At 42.1% G+C, this 19,909-nt stretch overlaps 1 protein-coding gene across 5 annotated transcripts in view; it reads right to left on the bottom strand.

Annotated features, from left to right (window-relative positions):
- DAAM2 (dishevelled associated activator of morphogenesis 2) overlaps positions 1–19,909 on the bottom strand; it is a 218,983-nt gene that overhangs the window by 106,504 nt on the left and 92,570 nt on the right. For all 5 annotated transcript variants that reach the window (XM_076334380.1, XM_076334378.1, XM_076334383.1 and 2 more), the window contains one exon: positions 3,761–3,850. In XM_076334380.1, the coding sequence (XP_076190495.1) occupies positions 3,761–3,850 (90 nt within the window). The remainder of the gene's footprint in view (positions 1–3,760; positions 3,851–19,909) is intronic.

Here is a 19,909-nt window from a genome sequence, read left to right as displayed (position 1 = left end):
TGAAATAATGGAGCTGACAACTTCTTCTTTCCATATCATTATTTGATCAGTATTTAATGAGATTATGTACTTTAGTACCAGCTCCTGGTAAAACAGCACTGAAAAACAGCAGTTTTCTAAACCTTGACATCAGAAATTTTACCATTTACAAATAAATACATCTGAAAGCATGGTCTAGTGCTTGATCTAATTCCTGCAAAAAATATAACTAGTAGGAAATCTAGAGATAATTTTACAGGAAGGAATTACAGAAGTGGATTATATGTTTTATGTAAGTCTAAATTTCAGCTGATGGTGAGACATGAAGGTTATCCTCAACAAAACCAGAATAAAGTACCTGAACTGGGGGAGGATGTCATCATTTGCATTCTGTCTACATACGGCTTTACTTATAACTCAGCATGGTATCAGGGGAAGCTCATACTACAGAGAAAGAGGCAATCTAAAACATGTAGTACTGTTGTTTTGGGTAGAGGGTCAGGGTGCCATCAGTGGTGACTGATTAATAATTCTTCTGATGCAAATTAAGACAACTGCATCTCTCATTGTCCGCTCTGTACTGATTAACGGCAAGGTAGAGGACAGGTGAGACTGAGAACACTAACATTTTCCAACAGAGCAGCCTTCATTCCTTGCAAATAGCTACTCCACAAATGAGAGTGAAGCATTCAGTATAGCTGCTAGCTGAAGCTACTCCTTTAGATCGAATCTTTGGCGATTTGTTTTTATGGGGAGTGGGTTCTGGAAATAATGTGCCGTTTTTCCAAATCTGCTATTACTTCAGAAATTCCAGTTTGTGCCGGAGCAAAAAATGGATACTGCAGGACAATGGTGATTTTTGAGTTGGGGAGTACAGCGGCTGCGTGGAGTACACGTAGTGTAGCCTCCCAATTTTTACTGGGGCTGGGGTCGATACTTGAACCGAAGGACCACACGCTGCCATCTGGCAGAGAGACCTTCCACCAGCGGCAGATCTTTGGTAAGCGACCAATATCGTGCATAACCTTGTAGTATGGTAACTTTGATTTGTGCCGTGGTAACTTTGAATCATTGTTCAAATGATTGTGCCGTACGGTAATAGAGTGAACCTCACCATCAAACTTTGTTAAGTCGCACTTCTACAACATCATATTAAAACCACTTTTGCTAATACCTTTGACAGTGGTTCTTTAAGCGATCTAAATCACCCATTTGAGACAGTTTTTAGTACTAATGGTTTCAGATACAAACCCAGAATGGCCAAAAGTGACCACAGGAAGCATGGCTGTATAATACTAGGTGAACACTCCTCTGTAGGTATCAGCCACAATAATGAAATTTCAATCCAGAACTGAATCTCCTTTGAGTACTGCGGAATGTTGACTGGCGAGCTGTGCCCCTGGCGTATAACTTTAAATGCACAGACATACATGTCTTCCCCCATTTCTTCACAAAGGCTTGGTATCAGAGACGGATGGAATGAGTTTTTTGATACAATAGTGACTTTCTGCTACCACATTGGGAACAAGTACCATAGAAGATTATATCCAAAGTCTAACTGCCAAGATAAATGGACAATGACCGATCTTCATTTTTGCAGGTGACATTGGTTTACTTAAGACAGTCCACTAATCTCGCCACCTTTGGAGCAAATCAGGAAGCTCTAACCTTCTAGACTAGAAAAGCCATCTGAGATTAATGATTGTGAACAGTCGACTCAACCTGCACTTCTTGACCTTCTAGTTCATAGTGTTTTCACTTGCCATGTTACAAAGCATAGAGCCCTCGCTTCCCAGGAAACTCAAAGAACCCAACATCAGCAAGACAGAGCTCTCTGGGGGCTTGTCCTGGATGGCTGACAGCGTTCTGACAAGTGAGGAATTTGGCCCTTTGTGGCTAAAATTAGATTACAAATTCTTCAGGGAAAAGACAGCTTTCCTCTAAAGGGAAGCCTGCAACAAGCTTCTCTGTCACTGTAAAACAATGATGATAGGTGGATTAGGTAGTAGGCTAGAGAGAGAGAGATATGTCATCACGGATCATCTGACTGCCTGTGAGGGAAACAATGAATAACATTGGACAGTTAAGGTTTCAAGTAATTGAAAGTATCTACAATGTAATGAATAGACATCTGGCAACAGTATCCTGTTCCAGTTAGCACATCATTTTGGATAGCTGGAGTTCATCTAACTGAGGTTGCACTATAAATGCATTATAAAGATTTTCCAGTATGCAGCTCCTTTAACTCTGGAGGTCTTCAAGATTCTTATATCAAATCCACTGCTTTAAAAAAAAATTAAAAAAAAACCCCAAACCCAAAAAAACCCCAAAAAACCCCCACGTGTAACATAGTGAATCCAACAAACATATTAAATACATTAAAGCCTGAATCTTCCTGCCAAGGCTGACTGGTCCAGGAGGTGGAATGTGTGGTTCTCTAAGATGGCTACAAATAGATCCTCTCCCACCAGAGCTGAAAAAGCCAGCTGAGTCGGCCAGCAAAAATGTAAAGCAGATATTAATCACAGCAGCCTGCACCTTCCCTCCACTTGCAAGCTCTGTGTACCAGCAGGGAGAAGAATGGAGAGAGCACCAAAGACAACCGAGCCTAGACAGCTCTTACGCACTTCCTGAACTATTGCTAGCTCAGAGGCACTGTAACTAATTTGTTGCTATTAACTTCCCTGTGTGATGCATTTCAACGAAAAGCAACACACATGCAAAGCACCCATCTGATTGGTTTGACTGAGATTTTCTTTAATTACAAGGTAAGAAAGCTAATTTTTTTTTTCCCCCTGAGGAAAGGCAGGAGGCAAACACAACCTCAGAAGGACCACCATCAGGGTTTCAATCTGCCATCTTCGGTATTGAAATCTAAATCTCCTCTTTCAGCTTCTGTTATACGGACTTACATATAAAGACTGATGCTCTCATAGCATGACTTGCACATTTGGGAAATAAAACTAACCAACAACTCACCACACCTTTTTTCCTTAACATTTATTGTTAATGAATACATGCTATGGGGGCTATCTTTGTTTCTGATTGTCTGTTTCCTTCCTAGAGCAGCAAAACTTTTCCACCACACCACTCCTACAGGAATTCCTCTTTTACAAGTTTCACAACAGCGATACAACTTGTCAATTCACTTGGCCATCATTCTGCCAGTGACAAAATACCCGGTGTGATACACCAGCCTCTGATTTACTGCCCCTCTCACCGGTTTGTCAGAAATTTGAAGACTTTGAATGGAGAAGCGTTACATAGAAATTGATAGCAGCAGATCTTCTTCATTTTCCGGTACAATATGGAACATTTCCTACAAGCTCTGGAAGACCTTGAACTACCAAGTTTTAAGACGTCACTATTATTAGATACTTTACAGATATTTGAGGACATCCTGAAAGATTTCAGTAATACATTTTCTATTCTAAGCAACCTACAAAAGTTTTTAAAAATTCCTTAAAACATTTCCATCACAGCCTTTTTTCCAGCTCAAAGAAAAAAAAAACAAACCCAAAACCAAACATGTAAAAGATCCAAAATGGGACAATGTATGATTTTAACTTGTTAACATTCTCTTCAGAAATCACACGTGCAGACACTACTTATAAGAAAGTTGTGCCATATTCATGCTGATAAAAAAACCTTACAACACTTAATTGTGTTCCTGAGTAAACAGTAGATAAACACATAGTTCAAATCTAGCTGTGTATCAGTAATTATGTACATGCAGACAGAATTTATTGGTGAGTTACTTCAATCACGACAACAGTAATACCTTCTTTTTGCTGCAGTAAATCTGCCATTTCTTCTCTGGAGGGAGTGCAAACATAGCCTCTCTGTTCTTGTCTGTGAGATCCAATTCATCCTGGAGATTGCGAAAAAGAAAAACAGAAAAAAAAACAGTCAACAGCTGCACTGGTAGCTTCTAATAGGTTGAGAGGAATCCGGACCAGGTATGTTGACTAGCCTTCAATCAAAAGGCAGAGGACTTAGTGGCTCCCAAAGACTCCAAAGATTATTGGTTTCATAATTTTTACCTTGCTATGGCGAGTTCTCCCTGTCAGAGCAGAACCTATGAAGAGAGGCAACCTGAACAACTCCCATGTCAAACTTCCATTACTAATGATTAGTCAAGGATGGGAAAGATCACATGAAAGGCATGAAGTGAAAAACTCAAAGTGCTGGCTTATGTGACACAGACACTCCTTATGACTCTTAGAGAAAGGCTAAAGATTCCACACACCTTTTTCCTGGCCTGCAGTACCAGTTTGGTCTTCCATAGGAATACAGTGAAATCTCTGTATCTTTTAAACAAAGGTCACGAGACAGTTGTCTAGTGGCAGTAATGCCAACAGCAACCTACAGGTTGAAATGTTTGTCCAGATGTTTGTCCTCTGAACCACACAGTCCCCAGCAAAAGACAACCAGCACTTCAGACATAAAGGACGTATCTCCGCACAGTGTCACATCAGGTTGAACAGACCAGCAAATTCAGTCTCTGTTAAGAAAAGTGAGTTCAGTGGAACACACCCTTTTACAGCCTAGCCAAAATTACATTTGTAAAATGAAGGATAATGCTGTGATCTGGAACTGACTCCCAACTCTGTCACAAGCTCCCTCTGGATATACCTCCGAATTCCCAAGCTTCGGTTTCTCTTCTGTAAAAGGTGGATAACAATAGACTCTCTTCCTATACAACACGTCTCTAAAATCATCAAAGCAGAGACTGCTACTTGCTCTGTGTTTATTCAGCACTGACCAGAACAGGGTTCCAATCACAGCTGCCAGTTTCAGGTGCTAATGGGAATTAAACAAATACGAATGGTCTTCATAGCAAGCAGCCTGCATGAGCAGGGACAGACGAAGATGTCTAAATGAGAGTTTCAGCAATATGAAGACAAGTTTCCAATAATGTTTCAATGAATCAGTTTTGGCAGGGTTTTCTTTTTCCTATCTATCTGAAAGTGTTTGGAGAAGGAAGTATCCAGGGGTCCAACATCAAGATGACATTGCAGCACTAAGAACGCTGCACATGCAGATTCTGGCACCCACACTAACCTAGCCCAAGCAGAGACAATACCTCTTTAACTCAGCCCAACAATGGCTCATTTGGAAAACGTTCAGGGCTGGGAAACTTGTGAAAACAGTGAGCTAAATTGCACACTGAGCCTGGTAGCGGCTGCTGACAGATTTAAAAGCCCACAGAGATTTCAGCTGCAAAAAGGTACAAAAGAAATGCAAACAGTAACAAGGCGAGGTCAGTGCCAGCAGCCCAAGGTAGAAGAAGCTGGAGGGTTTTTTTAAACAAGAAAAAGTTTAAAGGCAAAAAAAAAAAAGCCCCAAAAAATTTTAGCTGTGCAAAAAGAGTGTAAACCATGTGGAAATGTTTAGGGTGAGTTTCCAAACAAGGGGGCAGCCAAGCGAGGCAAGGAGTTTTATCCTTGCTACACACAATTAGAAAGCTGAGGCCAGGATCACATTCTTGGGGGGAGAGGGAGAGTGAAACGACATGTAAGGTCTTAAGACAAGCGAAGGAATGCTGTTGGAGGTCAAGCATGTGGGAGGGAAAGGAGGGGCAGACAGGGAATCAGAAATGCCAGGTTTGGAAGAACCACCAAAGAGGCCAGAATACACATCTGAAATGAGCTGGCTGGGCTCAGCTAAATTCTTAGAAAAATTATGATTGTTTTATTGAACTGTTTAATGATCTTAGCTTTTCCTTTTTTTTTTTTTCCTTTTTTTCTTTTTCTTTTCTTAATAAAGAGCAACCAACTTGGTTTTCTAATCCATACTGCTTTTTCTGGAGTCTGGTGGCAGATCAGACAAGCAGCAAAAGCTTTTCCCAGAAGCTGTGCACAGAACTGAATGATGATCTCAACCAATATAGTTCAAGACAACCATTTCATCAAAAGAATGCTCCTATTGACTAAAATCTCCCAGAGGGCAGAATGCTGACACTTAGCAGCTTCTAGACACTGCCCTGGACACTGGCAGTATCAGGGACATAAAGAGCACTCTGCCTTCAATGGGGCAATAAGAACATGCAACTTCCAGTCATGTAATTTTGCATCCTGATAGCATGACATTCTTTTCAGGACAGAAGTCTAGAAAGGTAGTTTGAAAGGATGGAAGATCCAGTGGGAACAAAGTACATCCACACCCTACTTTGTTGTGACTCAGGAGGGTAGATTAAGCCAGAAGAACATTAGAAGTCATCACATTAGCTCAGGTAACATAGTAACAAGGAAACTGCTCAGGGTTCCAGGCATAATATTATCACCAGAGGCAGACCCAAACACACCTGACTGGAAAATAACACACGGGGACAGATTACCCTTCCTTTTGAAACAGCTAGTGTTTGTCTTCATTATGAGGCAAAATGCTGGGTTCTAACCCCCAAGTCAGCAAGCATGAATATTCAGCAGGGAAAGAGACATCTTCTCCAGAAGGCAGAGCAGCAGTCAAGCTCTTCAACACCCTTTCCTGAAGTTAGTCTTCAGCAAGTGTGCTCCTTCACTGAGAGGAAGAAAGGAGTGGGAAGAACTGAAGAGGTCTACATGCTCCCCTCTACCTATATAATTAATCAAATCCCACCCTATAAAGAACCAAGAAATCCCTCCAAAATACAAGAGACATGAACCCTTCTTCTGGAACCCTCCAAATCATCTTACCTCTCCCATCCCCTTTCCATAGAAGAAGATCAGAAGACCACTGTGACTGCACAGGAAACCCCTGGATCTAGCTAAGAAAGAAGATCCTGGATCATGCAGGCCATTTTCCTATTCTGACTCAGGATCCTAACAGATGGCACGTCAGGAAACTTGCTGCCTTGGAGGGAAACAGGAGGAATAACAGAAAGAATAAATTTCAGAAGGGTAATTCGGTCCATGAATAGGTCATTCTGAGCCAATGACAGAAGCAGATCTGTCTCAGACCCTAGAGTTAGCTCAGTGACAGCAAGCAGCTATTGAAGGAGAAAGGAGTTGCAAAGGTTGGCAGGAAAGGGGAAGAACTACAAACTTTGAATGCAGTCATCAAGACTGAGGCTGGAGCCAGGCTAAGGAAGCCGACGTGACCGAACACCCAGGGAGCAAATGTAAAGGGCAAGAAAAAAGGGTCGGTCAGAACAAAGCGGGGAAAACGCCCTCCTCCATCACCTGTGCCAGTTTCCCCAACAGAAATGCAGTAACTCCTCTTCTATGCCTTGGATGGGCGGCTCAGTTCCAGCAATTCATGCCAGCATGACCCTGCACAATGGAGCTCAGCCTCCTGGCTCTTAAAAATACTTGAAGTTGCAAGCGTTCTCATGAAACACAGATTAAAAAGACATTTGCCAGGCTGGCCTGAGGGAGATGTAAAGTACCTCCAGTTAATAATCCTTACATTTTTCTCCTTTATCTATTTCCTATTTCATTTTATTTACTGAGAGGGGGATACATTCAGTTAATTTCACTTTCATGTGGGCATTTTTTTTTTACTTACACAGATTGAATTTCAATGATAAAATATTTAAAGTGTACTAGAGCTGGATTTGAGGTTCAAATATTTCCAGTCCAGTTCTCAGGCCAAAGGGAAGATGGCCTCCATTCAAAATGGCTACAACCCAAGGAAATAAGAGACAGAGAGAAAGAAAGGGAACAAGGAGGAGGAATGGGTAGGAAACATAAACCCAGTATTTTGTGGGATTTAAAACCACATTATGTCCCTTGTTTTTGGGAACATTCATCAAAGTGTGAAAGCTGGATTTGATGCTGGGTAGCCATCAGCTCGATAATGAAATCACTCAAAGCCCCAGAAAAGTTGAACAGAAAAGTATTTCTAACCTGGACTGGGCAGCACTTTTCTTAGTGACGTGAAATGAAATTAATACAGAGAAAAAGTAATATTTTGGGAATGTAGAAGAGTGTTCAGCTGGAGAGAGAACCACTAAAGGAGAACCTTTAATGCCCACCAGCATCTCTGTACTGAAACGTGTATTGCATTTCCACTATTCAGTCATCTGTGGAAAGGTGGGACAGAGTCACAGGATAGCTGCTCCTTCACCAGTCTACTTCACCTGGCCTTGCAAGAAGACTTATACAGTCCATAGGAATTTTGGAATTTAAATGGGGAAAACTTGAAATAGTTTGAAAGGCAAACTTAGTAACATACTCAAAGACACAATGTGACTTCCCATTTTTAACGTATCGATGCTGAAGTCACAGCAGGGGTAGGATGGAAACCTCAAGGCTATAAGTACACAGACTATCACAGCTTCAGGGCTCCAGCACCTCTTGGCTTCAAGTCAGAATGCTGGAGATCAAAAGCCCCAAACTTGGTTCTCCAGGGATATTTGGACGCTCATGGGAGATTTCCTCAGTTCCAGTTTCTCATTCTACTTGTCCCAGTTCCACGGGCTGCTGGACTTCCTGGTCACCAGGGAGCTTCCCACTGACTTAAGGTCAGACAGCTGCTTCATTTTATAAAAGACAAAAAAAAAAAAAACAACCAACCAACCAACCTTCAGAGGCTGGTGGGGTTGTTTTTTGGGTTGGGTTGTGGTTTTTTTGGTTGTTGTTTTTTTGGTTTTGTTTTGTCCTCATAAAAGTTTAATGAATTGTGCATAACATTTCCAACATGATGAAGCACAGAATTCTGACATGATATGTTTTGCTTACTGCAGGCAATAACTTGATTAATATGGGCATAACATATTTTCCCAGGAGGGAGAGGAGATTTTGCTTATTTTCTTATGTTTAGTTGGGTACCTGTCTTGTTTCATCAATTTCTTATAATTTCAGCTACAAGATAGTTGAGTTACACTTTTAATTTTTGTCTGTAGGTCACAGTCTCTCTTACTTATAGTGCTCTTAAAAACACATCCTTTCTATGAGCATCCATCCTAGGCCTGTGTTTCACATTTAATGGCTTTTTTTTATGACTGAGAAGTTAATGACATCTAAAAGCATATTCTCATTTTTTAAATGTTTATTTCTGCCTACAAACATATTCAGGCAATTATTAAAGAATTATTAAAGAATGAAATCCTTTTACCATCCCCAGAGTGAATAGCTTTGGCAGGAAACCGATCTTTATTTTACACTACAGAATCCCACACTAAGACATAATACATTGGCAAATAGGCTTCATCGCTTCTGTTCAGAGATGCCTAATTTGACTGTCTGATTACAGCTCTTTTGCACTGTTTGGTTCTTTAGCAGCAGATGGGTACTCAAGCAAAACGACAGCCAGGTCTTGGCATCAATAGGCACCATGAGAACCAAATCTTCAGATGGCACAAACTGGCAAAGCTCCCCAGAAAGGTTAAACTTTACTCTTTTGTTAAACTCAAAATGGAAACTTAAGAACGTCCAGAACAGACGAGACCGGCAGTTATCTCACCTGTGACCAGCACCAAAAGCTTCAGAGGGCGATGCAAAAGCCCCACAAGTACAAAGCCACAGAGCAAACTCTGTAGAAGGCCAAACACTTCCCAACTCCCTGCCTCAAAAAAATGGCTGATTCTGTGATGCAGGTGAGTTAATGTCCCTTTCAAGATGGGGATGGCATTGGTATTCGCAAATGGTTTTTTGCGCAGCTCCAAAGTTTTCCTTTTGCTCGGTCACACCAGTGTTATCCTTAATGGTTCTTTGTGAGTCATCCAATAGGGAACAAAACTGAGAAAGTAGGAATTATATGAGGATGCCTTTACACACTCTAGAAAACCTCCATGATTTGAAGACTTTTTATTTGAATAACTTGCCTGCATACTCACCTCAAAAATTTAGGTTCCAAGGGTATGTTCATTTTTACATTATGACCTTGCACTGTATGAATTTTAGTTAAATGAACCACTCTTATCTTGCTTCCTGTTCACATCCCCATTCCTTCTTTTTTCCTTTCTCTTGCACACACCTACCTTTTCTTTTTTCCCCCCTCTCTAATCTTTTTCTCATTCCCCTTGACCTTTTTTTCCTGCCATGCACAAACACACTCTCCCTTATCCACCTCATCAATTATTCTCTCAGTCTCTTAACAGCATCAAACCCACCCAAGTTACAGAATGAAGTATAATACACTGTTGCCAGTATAATAAGTTCCCTGTACAGTATGATTGCCAGTATAAATTCCTTGTACAGTATGATACCTGTTGCCTCAGGTTCCCCAAGGTCATTTATATAGATGTCTGTCGCTATGTCCCCAAAAGGGCCATATTCCAGTTCCACTGATGCTCCCAAGTGGCATAGCACAGCTGACAGCCTTATGCCCTGAATGAATTTATTTAAATCTTGTACAAAGTAAACAGCGATTATGACACACCATGGGATCCCATCCAGCATCCACTGGCAGGCCCCAGAGAAGGTTCATGTTCATGTGCAATCACTTTGAGGGAATAGCTGATGGTGGGTTAATCAATGCTGAAGTACAACTCAAGCTGACATGAGATAAATGGCACTGACATGTCTGGGACTGCAGAGGAAGGGGAAGCAGTGGAAAGAGATCAGGGAGGAGGTTGTCAGCAGCACGCTACAAGTCTTTGCAATAGAGAATCCAATCCAGCATAACTATTACAGCTTTAACAAGCGAACTGAGCAGGACCATATTGCTAACACGCGACTTGTATTGCCTGAAAGCTACACTTTACATTAACAGCAGTCCCAGGAACCTTTATTTTTCAGTTCATGCTGCCTATGCCAGGTTCTGTTGGCAAATAACAAACAGATTAGTCTGGTGGCTCACATTCAAGCTGTGCCTCTGCCCACCAGGGAGGGAGGTCGGGGAGGAGTGGAGACACTCTCATCACAGGTCCAGAGGCAGCTGTCCAAAAAGCTGCTTCAGAGATAACTGCAGTGAGTGAATAGAGAAAATCAATCTTCTTCAGATCTCAGTCTCTTTGCAAAGAGTTTATGAATCCTTCAAGTAGAAGAGAGAAACCTTCCCTATTTAATCACTGTGTCCACCTCCAGGGGACAGTATAGGATTGTTCCCCTACAGTTTTCCTTCCATTGCTTTGTTCAATCCAGCTCACCAGGCTGACATGTAAGAGGCAGCCTGCTTGGAAGAGTGCACATTTCCAATACTAAGGAGGGCGATAAGGCATTCTGAAAGACTGCCTGTCTGAACTGTCAGAGAACGAGGTTCATTCGACACCACAAACTGCCTACACTCATGTACAAACTGAAGCAATGAGCAGTGCAAAAAAAGTACCACTCAGCAAAGCTCCCTAAAAAAGAGAAACATTTCACAGGCTTTACCTAGTATGCAACTGCAAACACTGGAGTGTGATTGAGGCAGGCATTGAGAGAAGTGAAACAGAGCATCCTTCCCTAGACAACAACCAGTTCCCATCCCTACCTTCTCAGGGCTGTGCCTGGCACAACTGCATGGCTATACCCACAGCAGAACTTGATGGCAGATGCTCTTTCAACAGGCAACAGCACTACCACCCACACAGCTAGCACATCTCCAGATGCAGCACATTGGTTAAAAGTTCCCGCTTGGGCACCTGATATATGTCCTGAGTCCACTGATAACCCATGAAGAAAAAGCAAAACAACCCCCAAAACAAACCCTTCCTTCCCCTCAAGCTCTTCCATCTCATCCTAACCCTTAAAAATAAAAGCAGCCTTTGTAAGGCACACAGAAACAACACACCATGTAAGGCTGGGGAGTAACATTTTGATCAGTTTCCCAATTGATAATAATTAGGTGGATCACTGCAAAATATCATGGGGTTTCTATGCATTTGCATACACATAGTATGTGTATGTACAGATATGTATGCCGCTCACACCTTACATACACAAGAACTATATACATAAGACATCGCATAACATCTGTCCATACCTACTATGTTTTATCGTTACATTTATGCATGATGAAACCACTGTGCACGCATGAGTTGCTCACACAGCCTGCTAGCATAGGAAGCAACGTTTACATTTCAGCTACTGCCACAGATCTGACTGTAAAGCAGAAAAGCAGACAAACAAAAGGCTGCGATTCCCATTGTACTCTTTTTCCTTCTTGCTTTTTCAAAAAGTTGCGGCTTTAAAACCCCTTCAATACTAGGGGCCCAAATCTCTTGATTCTCAGTCATAACAGTACAAGACAGAAAGCATCTGATGTTTAAGTATTGGAAGATGTGTTTCTTTTCTACCCTGCCAACACAGAAGTTACTCATTCTTAAGGCTCAGCAGCAGAGTAAGAATTTCATCCATCAAGGGCACTGCTTTTTGGCAGAGAAATTTATCTTGCAGAAAGTCAATTAACATCCCCCTCCAAAACACCCCACCCCCACTGTACTGCTTCCTTTTTTCCTCCTTAATCATTGGTTAATTGATTATTTGCTTCCTGGAGAAGAGTTAAATCCTGTCTCTCTCCTAATCCTCAAAGTTCTCTGTGACTTGACAGCATACAAGTACATATAACCAGCAAGGTTTATTGTGGCAGTCCCCTTTCACAGGCCACTAGAAGCATCTGCTGTTCATTTTTCTGCCCTTCACAGGCAAACCACATGCATGAGACAACAATCTGCTGGGCCAAATAGAAAGAGAAAGAATGAGGAAAACCAGTACCTGTTTATGCAACAATACACACAGATGTTTAGAGAGAGAGATCATGACTTAGATATGCATTCTCCTATATGCAGGGCTACAATATGGGTAGAGCAAGAGGGACGTTCCATGGATATGGGTGGGCCTATGAGGACAATAATGCAAACAAGTTGACTATCTTCACTGCTTTTTCTGTTAAGATAGGCTGCATGTCCATGTCAGTGAATTGGAATGAGCCCAGTGAGAGGGATAGGGATGAAAACTGAATAGTCAGGGTTATGGCTAATCTAAATCCCTGCTGCTGCAATTTAAGACTATTACTTCCGGCCCTATCAACCACAGACACGGTGAGCAGATTTTTTCCTTCCTTTTGATAACAGTTTTCAAGCCTATTAAAGGCTGTTGTAATGTCCCTCTCCTCAGTCGTCTTTCTTGAGGCTAAACAAGTGCAGCTCTTTCAGTCTTTCTTAGAGGTCATGTCGTCTGGACCTCTCATTCCTCTCCTAATTGACTTCCGGGCTCCCCCCGGTCAAAGTACATCTTTCTTGTAGTGCACTGTTCAAAAGGGGGGACAATGCTCCAGCTGAGACCTTACCAATGCTGAGTGCAAAGATTGCTTCATGCATCTTCCAGACTGCATTCCTGGTTATATATTCCATGAAGACAATGACTTTTTTTTTTTAATAAAAAAACCTCAAAACCTGCATGACTTATGTTCACTCGTGATCCACTATAATCCCTACACTTCCCTGAAGAAGTGTACCCACCTGGCTGCTTCGCATCCCGAATTACCAGACTTGCTCCTAAAAGGAGCATGTTTTAACCGTCCCCATTGAATCCCATCCTTTTCCACACAATTTCTCCATCTTCTTTTAAGCTTGTCTTTTAACATATCCATGAGGAATGGATATGTTACAGCCTAGTGACATTTGGAAAGTTAATAGGTATGCTCTGTATTCCACTACCCAGACAATTAAATGAAAACACCAAACAGAACGGAAGCTGTTAAACTTCTGCTTGATACATCATTTCACTGGGACAGGTTGCAAGTCCTCTAGGGCAAGTACCACATTTACCTCCACATTCCGATTATACACAGTATATCAAATACCTCTCTCAAACAGAACTTCTAGTATCACCGTATATGACACTAAATAACAATAAAATCTGCTGTTTCAGCACAGTTCTCATTCCCCGCCCCTCATTTCCTTTCCTTCTCCTCCCCTCATTTCCCCACCCCTTCCCCCTCCCTGTGACAGGGTTTGTTTATCATGCCAAGGTCCTTGAGATGAGACCCTGTATGGGAAGGTAGGTGTGGGAAAGGTTATTAGGAAACTGCCGTCTAAACTGCTACCTTTCCGGCTTCCCCACCCTCTCCCTCCCTACAAAGTCTCCTCTGTTCTCTTTTAATACTAATGAGTTCAGAGGAGGTTCCTAGGCTGGAGCAATTCACAGCTTGGACTGTGCCAAAGTACACAGGCACACACCTCTCTGATCGCTTCCTGCCCAAACACAGTCCTGCTGGCTCAACCCTCAAAACGCAGGCTGGGAATTGCTGCTGCGGCCCTGTGCCAAAGGCAGGCTGGATTTCTAGGGGCGTCGGTGCCACCTACTCCTCTCCTCCCAGCTTTATCCTCTTGTGTGCATCCTATTTGCCGTATGCCCCTATGGAGGAAAACACCGGTAAGTCAGAGCTTGGCTGACCTTTAAATCTCTGATAAAATATTACGTAAAAGGCCAGGAGGAACTGAGAAGTCGGTTAAGAATTTAATGAGCAAAATTAACTTCTTATCAAGCTTTGCTTTTGCAGCTCAGACACACATGCTCAAACTTATATGCAGGGTAAACTCAAAGGAACTCCAATAAATCAACATAATTTCTGGCATGAGTTCAGGTTTACACAGATAGAAGTGAAACCAGAAGCTGGCTTTAGTTCTTCTCTTGCTCTCTGAATAATTACTCCAGATTTAGCAGTGCAAACCAGACAGAGTCCCTAACTCCATTAAACTGAGTGGACTTACTCTGGATTTACACCAGTGCAAAATATTAATCGAATTACCTGCCTTAAATTGTAACAGAGACTAAACCTCTCGGCTAGACAGCCTATAACACTTGTTCCACAGTCTACAGCACAGACTTCAGACATAGAATAGACTGAGCAGTCTATCAGTCCCCTTTTCGCTGTTAATTTCTACTTCAGTAAATGGAGATGAGCTGTATCTACTACTAATCAGTCCAGACCAGCTATAAGAACACCCACATATGAGGCTTCTGTTATCTCCTCTGGGGTGAGGTGGAGGGCAATTCCACAATACTCTTCACTCACATAAACCGAGTATTTCCATAGTCAAACACTGAATTGGAGGCACAACAGTGTATTTGGTTATTCACTCACACCCTGTCCTGTCTCATTGCTCAAGTATTCTGATAATCAGAACAGCAACTACTGCACTGACATCACTGGGCTTAAGAAAACACCAGCCAAGATGTTTTTCCTCTGAATATTTTTAAGAAAGAAATGACCAGAAACTTTCACAAAATACAGCAAAAGGAATAAGAGAAGGATAAGCATTTGCCTTGCAGAACGAACTCATCTCCTAACAACAAATTGTAATTGCATTTATTATCTGGTTAAGCATTTGTAATCCAAAAGTTCTCTTGCATCATTAATGTAGAAGCCAACAACTTTACACCGACCGACAAACTCATCCAGCTGTTGCTCTCTGTGCAAGATGTAATGCTGAAACACAGCCACTAAAGCAATCCCAATGGATTTTCCATGACTTAGGGATCTCTCTGGACACCTTCCAAACTGGGAAACTGCAATCTGCTTTCCCTTTGTAATTTCCTTTGGAGAAGTTATTCGTCAAACCTCCACCTAGTAAACCATTGCATAACATTGTTGTGTGTGCTGCTAAATTCTTTTCAGAAGGTGTTTGTCTTATTAGTCTGGGCAGCCTTTCCCTTTGTGTGGCCAACAAACGATGGGAAACTACAAAATTAAAAGATGCCCTTAAGTGTTTTTAATACAGAAGTGCATAGAATATACAGATGTTGACTAGGGCCCTTTTGCATACAGCACTGGGTCCACATGTGAAAGAAAGGAGAGCCTGCTCAGGAAGGCTGTAGTCTTGTATCAGATTCTCCCTAAAAAAAGAACAAGTAGGTAAGAGCAGGGCAATGTCTATGACAGGAGGCAGTAGTAGAGATTTGCTCCCGAGATCTTAAAATACAATACATTTTGCCACTGGGAGACTCCTGTACTACTTATGACCTACACGTGCTGCATCTTTTCAGCACCTTTTCAATCTGGCTACAATTCTGTACTAAAACTGGTTTAAGAAGCTTTACTATTCCCTGTTTCACACCAGGGAAACAAACTCACAAATGCATGAAATGAGTTGTATAAGCTTGCAGAGGTACCTAGGAAAAAGATGTAATGCTCTTGAAATGTTTTCCTCCCAGCAAGCACACAGACTTTTTCATTTACAGAAAATGAGGTACCTAGCATTAAAAGCTCTGGGTCACTGGTGTTCCAGTGCCAGGTGGAAGGCATCTGTCTGTACTTCCTCTGAACAAAACATGCCAAAGAGAGAGCAGCTGTGGAGGCAGCCCGGCGCGATGAGTGACAGAAAAAGCACCTTCTGATGCTTGCCTTCCATGTGCTGCTCCCACCCGGTGCTGAAGGGGTGAGCAGAAGGGCCACTCATCTCCTGTATTTAGTGACACCAAAGAAAAGCTCCCCTTTACCCAGTGCGGAGGAAGGTGCCAGGAAACTGCTGACCTGAAAACCTCGTACCCTAAAAAGGTGCTACTCCATCCATCCAGCCTCACCTGTGGTACCTTGTGCTGCCCACTTTGGAGTCTTGCAGACCAGGCACATGACAAGTAAAGGCCATTTCCCTCCGACACTGGAAGAGCCATCCCAGATTACCTTAACAGTTTCCCTGAATGATAAACAACCTTGAACACTGTTTGAAGACACAATCCACCTGGACACAGAGGCATGACATAATTATAAACCCTTTTCCCCCTCTCTCCTTCAGGCTATATGATACACTATCTGAGCAACGATTATATCTGATATAAATTGCTACTAGATGAGCAAATACAGTCAATGTGAGTCAACACATTCAACAGATGATCCTTCATGATTGCTATCTACTTCTCCATTCAATTATCTTATTTTGTTAACAGTTCCTCCTAAACCCCAGCTACACTCTACCTCAGTAGGGATAACTCCTATCCTGCAAAACACTTGCATCCCATATTCTTTCACTACCTTTCCTCCTCGCTGGAAAATTTCACTGCTTCTCCAGCTTCAGGTGGTTACTTTTACATTGCTATTTTATTATAAATTTTATAAGGTCTTCATCATCACAGGGACCTGGCTCCCCCTTTCTTGCTCAAATCAGGCTAAATGACAAATCATACCTCCTACAACGTCTCAGATCTGGCCTTTCTTCTATGAGCTGCAGAAGAAACAGACATCTGTCATTCAACCTCACTTCATCAATGTGCAAGCTCTCTCTCCAAAAGCATAGCCAAAAGATCATCTTGGCCTAGCATTCATCCCATGTCGCCTCCAACTTTGCACCCTGTCTTTGCTCTCCCTTCAGCACCACAACTACTTCATTTGTTGTGTCTTTTTCTTCAATGCTTTGGAAAACTTTGTCCCTCCTTATCGCAATCTCCTGTCCAGTTACAATCTGACCATCATGCTTTTTGCATGATGTAGTACTTTCCTCTGCCATTTCTCCCAGATGCATCTCCAGGTGGCATCTTCTCATCCCAAATTACCTTTCTGACCCGATTCATAACAGTATCCCACCTCTCCTCAGCAGACCAAATCTAGATTAAAATATCCTCCCTAGAAGGTGAGGGATAAGGTCTTAATAGATTTGTAAGTCATCTAATACAGCTCTGAACAACATAAGACACTAATAAAGAGAAGTAAAGAAAAGACAGAAACTGCGGAAGGGCATTTCAAAGCAGTGGAGCAATAGAACATCCCTGTACTGCTGCTGCTGGCTCTCTTTCTACTGGAGAAGGCAGAGCCTATTACTCTAAGTCAGCAGGCATCAAAGTGGCAGGAACTATATGAGAATGCTGGTTCAATTCTAGAAGGAAGGTAGGAAATTGTCTGCTCTGTATCCATCCAAGTGGAGCTGGAAAAGCCCCAGAAAGTTGAAATAAAGATAAATTAATATGATCCTCCCAGCTAGCAACTATGACTCCTACTATCAATATAATTTCAATGTTTTATCACTTCAGCAGCCTCCAGACTCAATCCAGAAAGTTCCTGACTCTTTGTTATAGCCATAATGCAACACAAAAACCATTTAAATATTAATGATGTCTTACTAAGGAAAAGGGCCACAGTAGAGCTTTACGTTATTTTTTTCTTTTTATGTAATGCTGCCTAACATTTGCAGCTATGCCAAAACAAGACAGTGTTATGAAATCAGCTGATAAGGTATTAGAAACACGTGGACACAAGATTTCTGAACAGTAAGCACATCCACCCTATCCATGGCTTAGGGAATAGGATATCATGACAGCTTCCAAGCATTCAGTAGAGGGAAGACACAAGATTGACATCTTAACAGATCCTGCCACTAGAGAATGGATGTGCTCTTTCCCCTCTTTTTGCATCCCAAGCTACATATCTGCTGTGCTTCCAAAATCTGGTACTTCTCCTCTTATGCCCTAGATGGACTACATGCATTTCCTCAGTCAGGGAACATCAGGATTAGCCTGTTAAACACATGTAGTCCAGTAAGTAGGTCTTTCTCAGGTGTTTCGTGTCTACTGTAAGTAAGTCATACTCAGAACACACTCAAACATTACCTTCAGGTATTCCAACCATGACCACAACATTCCCCACCTTTCAGAAAGGTGGCCAGTATGCTCTGCTTGGGATATTCAGAAGCCAACAATCGCTACACAGACACAGAAAATACTACACAGGCCAAATTTCAGGCAATGTAGAATGATATAACTCCACTACTGTCTTCAGTGGAACTGAACTGCTTTACATCAGATAACTATCCATCCATAAGTTTACAGTAAAGCAACAAGATATACAAAACAGTGTATCCCTGCACAAAAGCCTTATAACTACACAGGTACTTTGGTAACACCCCAGCTTCTTCACACTCAAAATCTAGCACATAAGCCCAGAACTGGAATTACATTTGTTTACACAACACTATTGATTCTCAGACACGGAGTGTGAGACCTGGCTCCCATCTCATGCTCCTCTCACAGCATCTGGGTCTCACACATTTGCAGCATAGCAACTGCAGCTTCTTACACAGCTGGTCAGGGAGCTGCCAACCAGCTGCTGGAAGGGAGCCTAGAGAGAGAAAGCGCCAGTGCTGCACTCAGTGCCACAAGCCTGTCCCTATCACAGGACTCCGTATGTAGGTGAGTGTCTGAAGGGGAGAGCTGTCTCTGCCATGAAGCCTAAAATGTAATACCTCTTATGTGTTTGGACTTGAGTAACTATAGAAAGCTGCTTGTAGCAATATGTGCATTAAAATCAAGGACTTGTACACATGTATTGCACATGGGACACATGTAAAGCAGACAGGACATTATGAAAAATCTCTCTTTGAAGAGCAGAAAGAAAAAGAAAAAAGGTATCCTGGATATGGACAGTTAAAAAGAAAAAAAGGTATCCTGGGCATGTACGATCTTGGACTGAAGAACTGTGCTGGACATAAAGGAACATCTGTGCATAACTAGACAGACTATGATACCATGAAGAGATTTTACCCCCCAAGCCTCAGTCCCCTAATTGCTTCAGAAATCTTAAACCACCCAGTACTTTTGCCATTATAATAGAAGGCAAGTGCATCTGAGTGCACGAAAAATGTTAATCTGACAACTATAAACTAACCCAAGAGAAAGGAAAGTTTTTGCGGCCTGACCCCCATCAGCGAGGAAAGCAATCTGCTGCCTCAAAGCTTTGCTTTTTTCTGCCTTCAGAGACAGCGTCTTCTACTCAGATGGTGATGCTAAGACTTCTTCCTGGATATGAGCCTCTGGTCATGAAAAATCCAGCTTAGTCTCACCATCAGTATTTTCTTACAGCCTCCACTGGCGCATTCTCATTAAGTGCAAGAAAGGAAGCAATAATTGAGGTGGGGAGTTCTCCACTGAGCCAAGGCCAGCAAAACCTCCTAGTTTGCTGGAGTCAGAGCTCATCATATGCAAATAAAAATGAAGGGCCTCTCCAGATCTTGATTGCATTTGGCACTACTCAACCTTCCTGACTAGGTACAATCATTCATTACAGAAAAGCAAAGAGGGGATGGGCACAGGGAATAAAAGAACTTCCTCTTATGGGCAAAACAGCATAAAGGCACTTCTAAATTACGGTT

The sequence above is a fragment of the Aptenodytes patagonicus genome, chromosome 3 (assembly GCF_965638725.1).
Source record: "Aptenodytes patagonicus chromosome 3, bAptPat1.pri.cur, whole genome shotgun sequence".
In the NCBI taxonomy this organism is placed as follows: Eukaryota; Metazoa; Chordata; class Aves; order Sphenisciformes; family Spheniscidae; genus Aptenodytes; species Aptenodytes patagonicus.
Note: the sequence above shows the minus strand (reverse complement) of the source record. Positions and strands in the feature narration are given on the sequence as shown.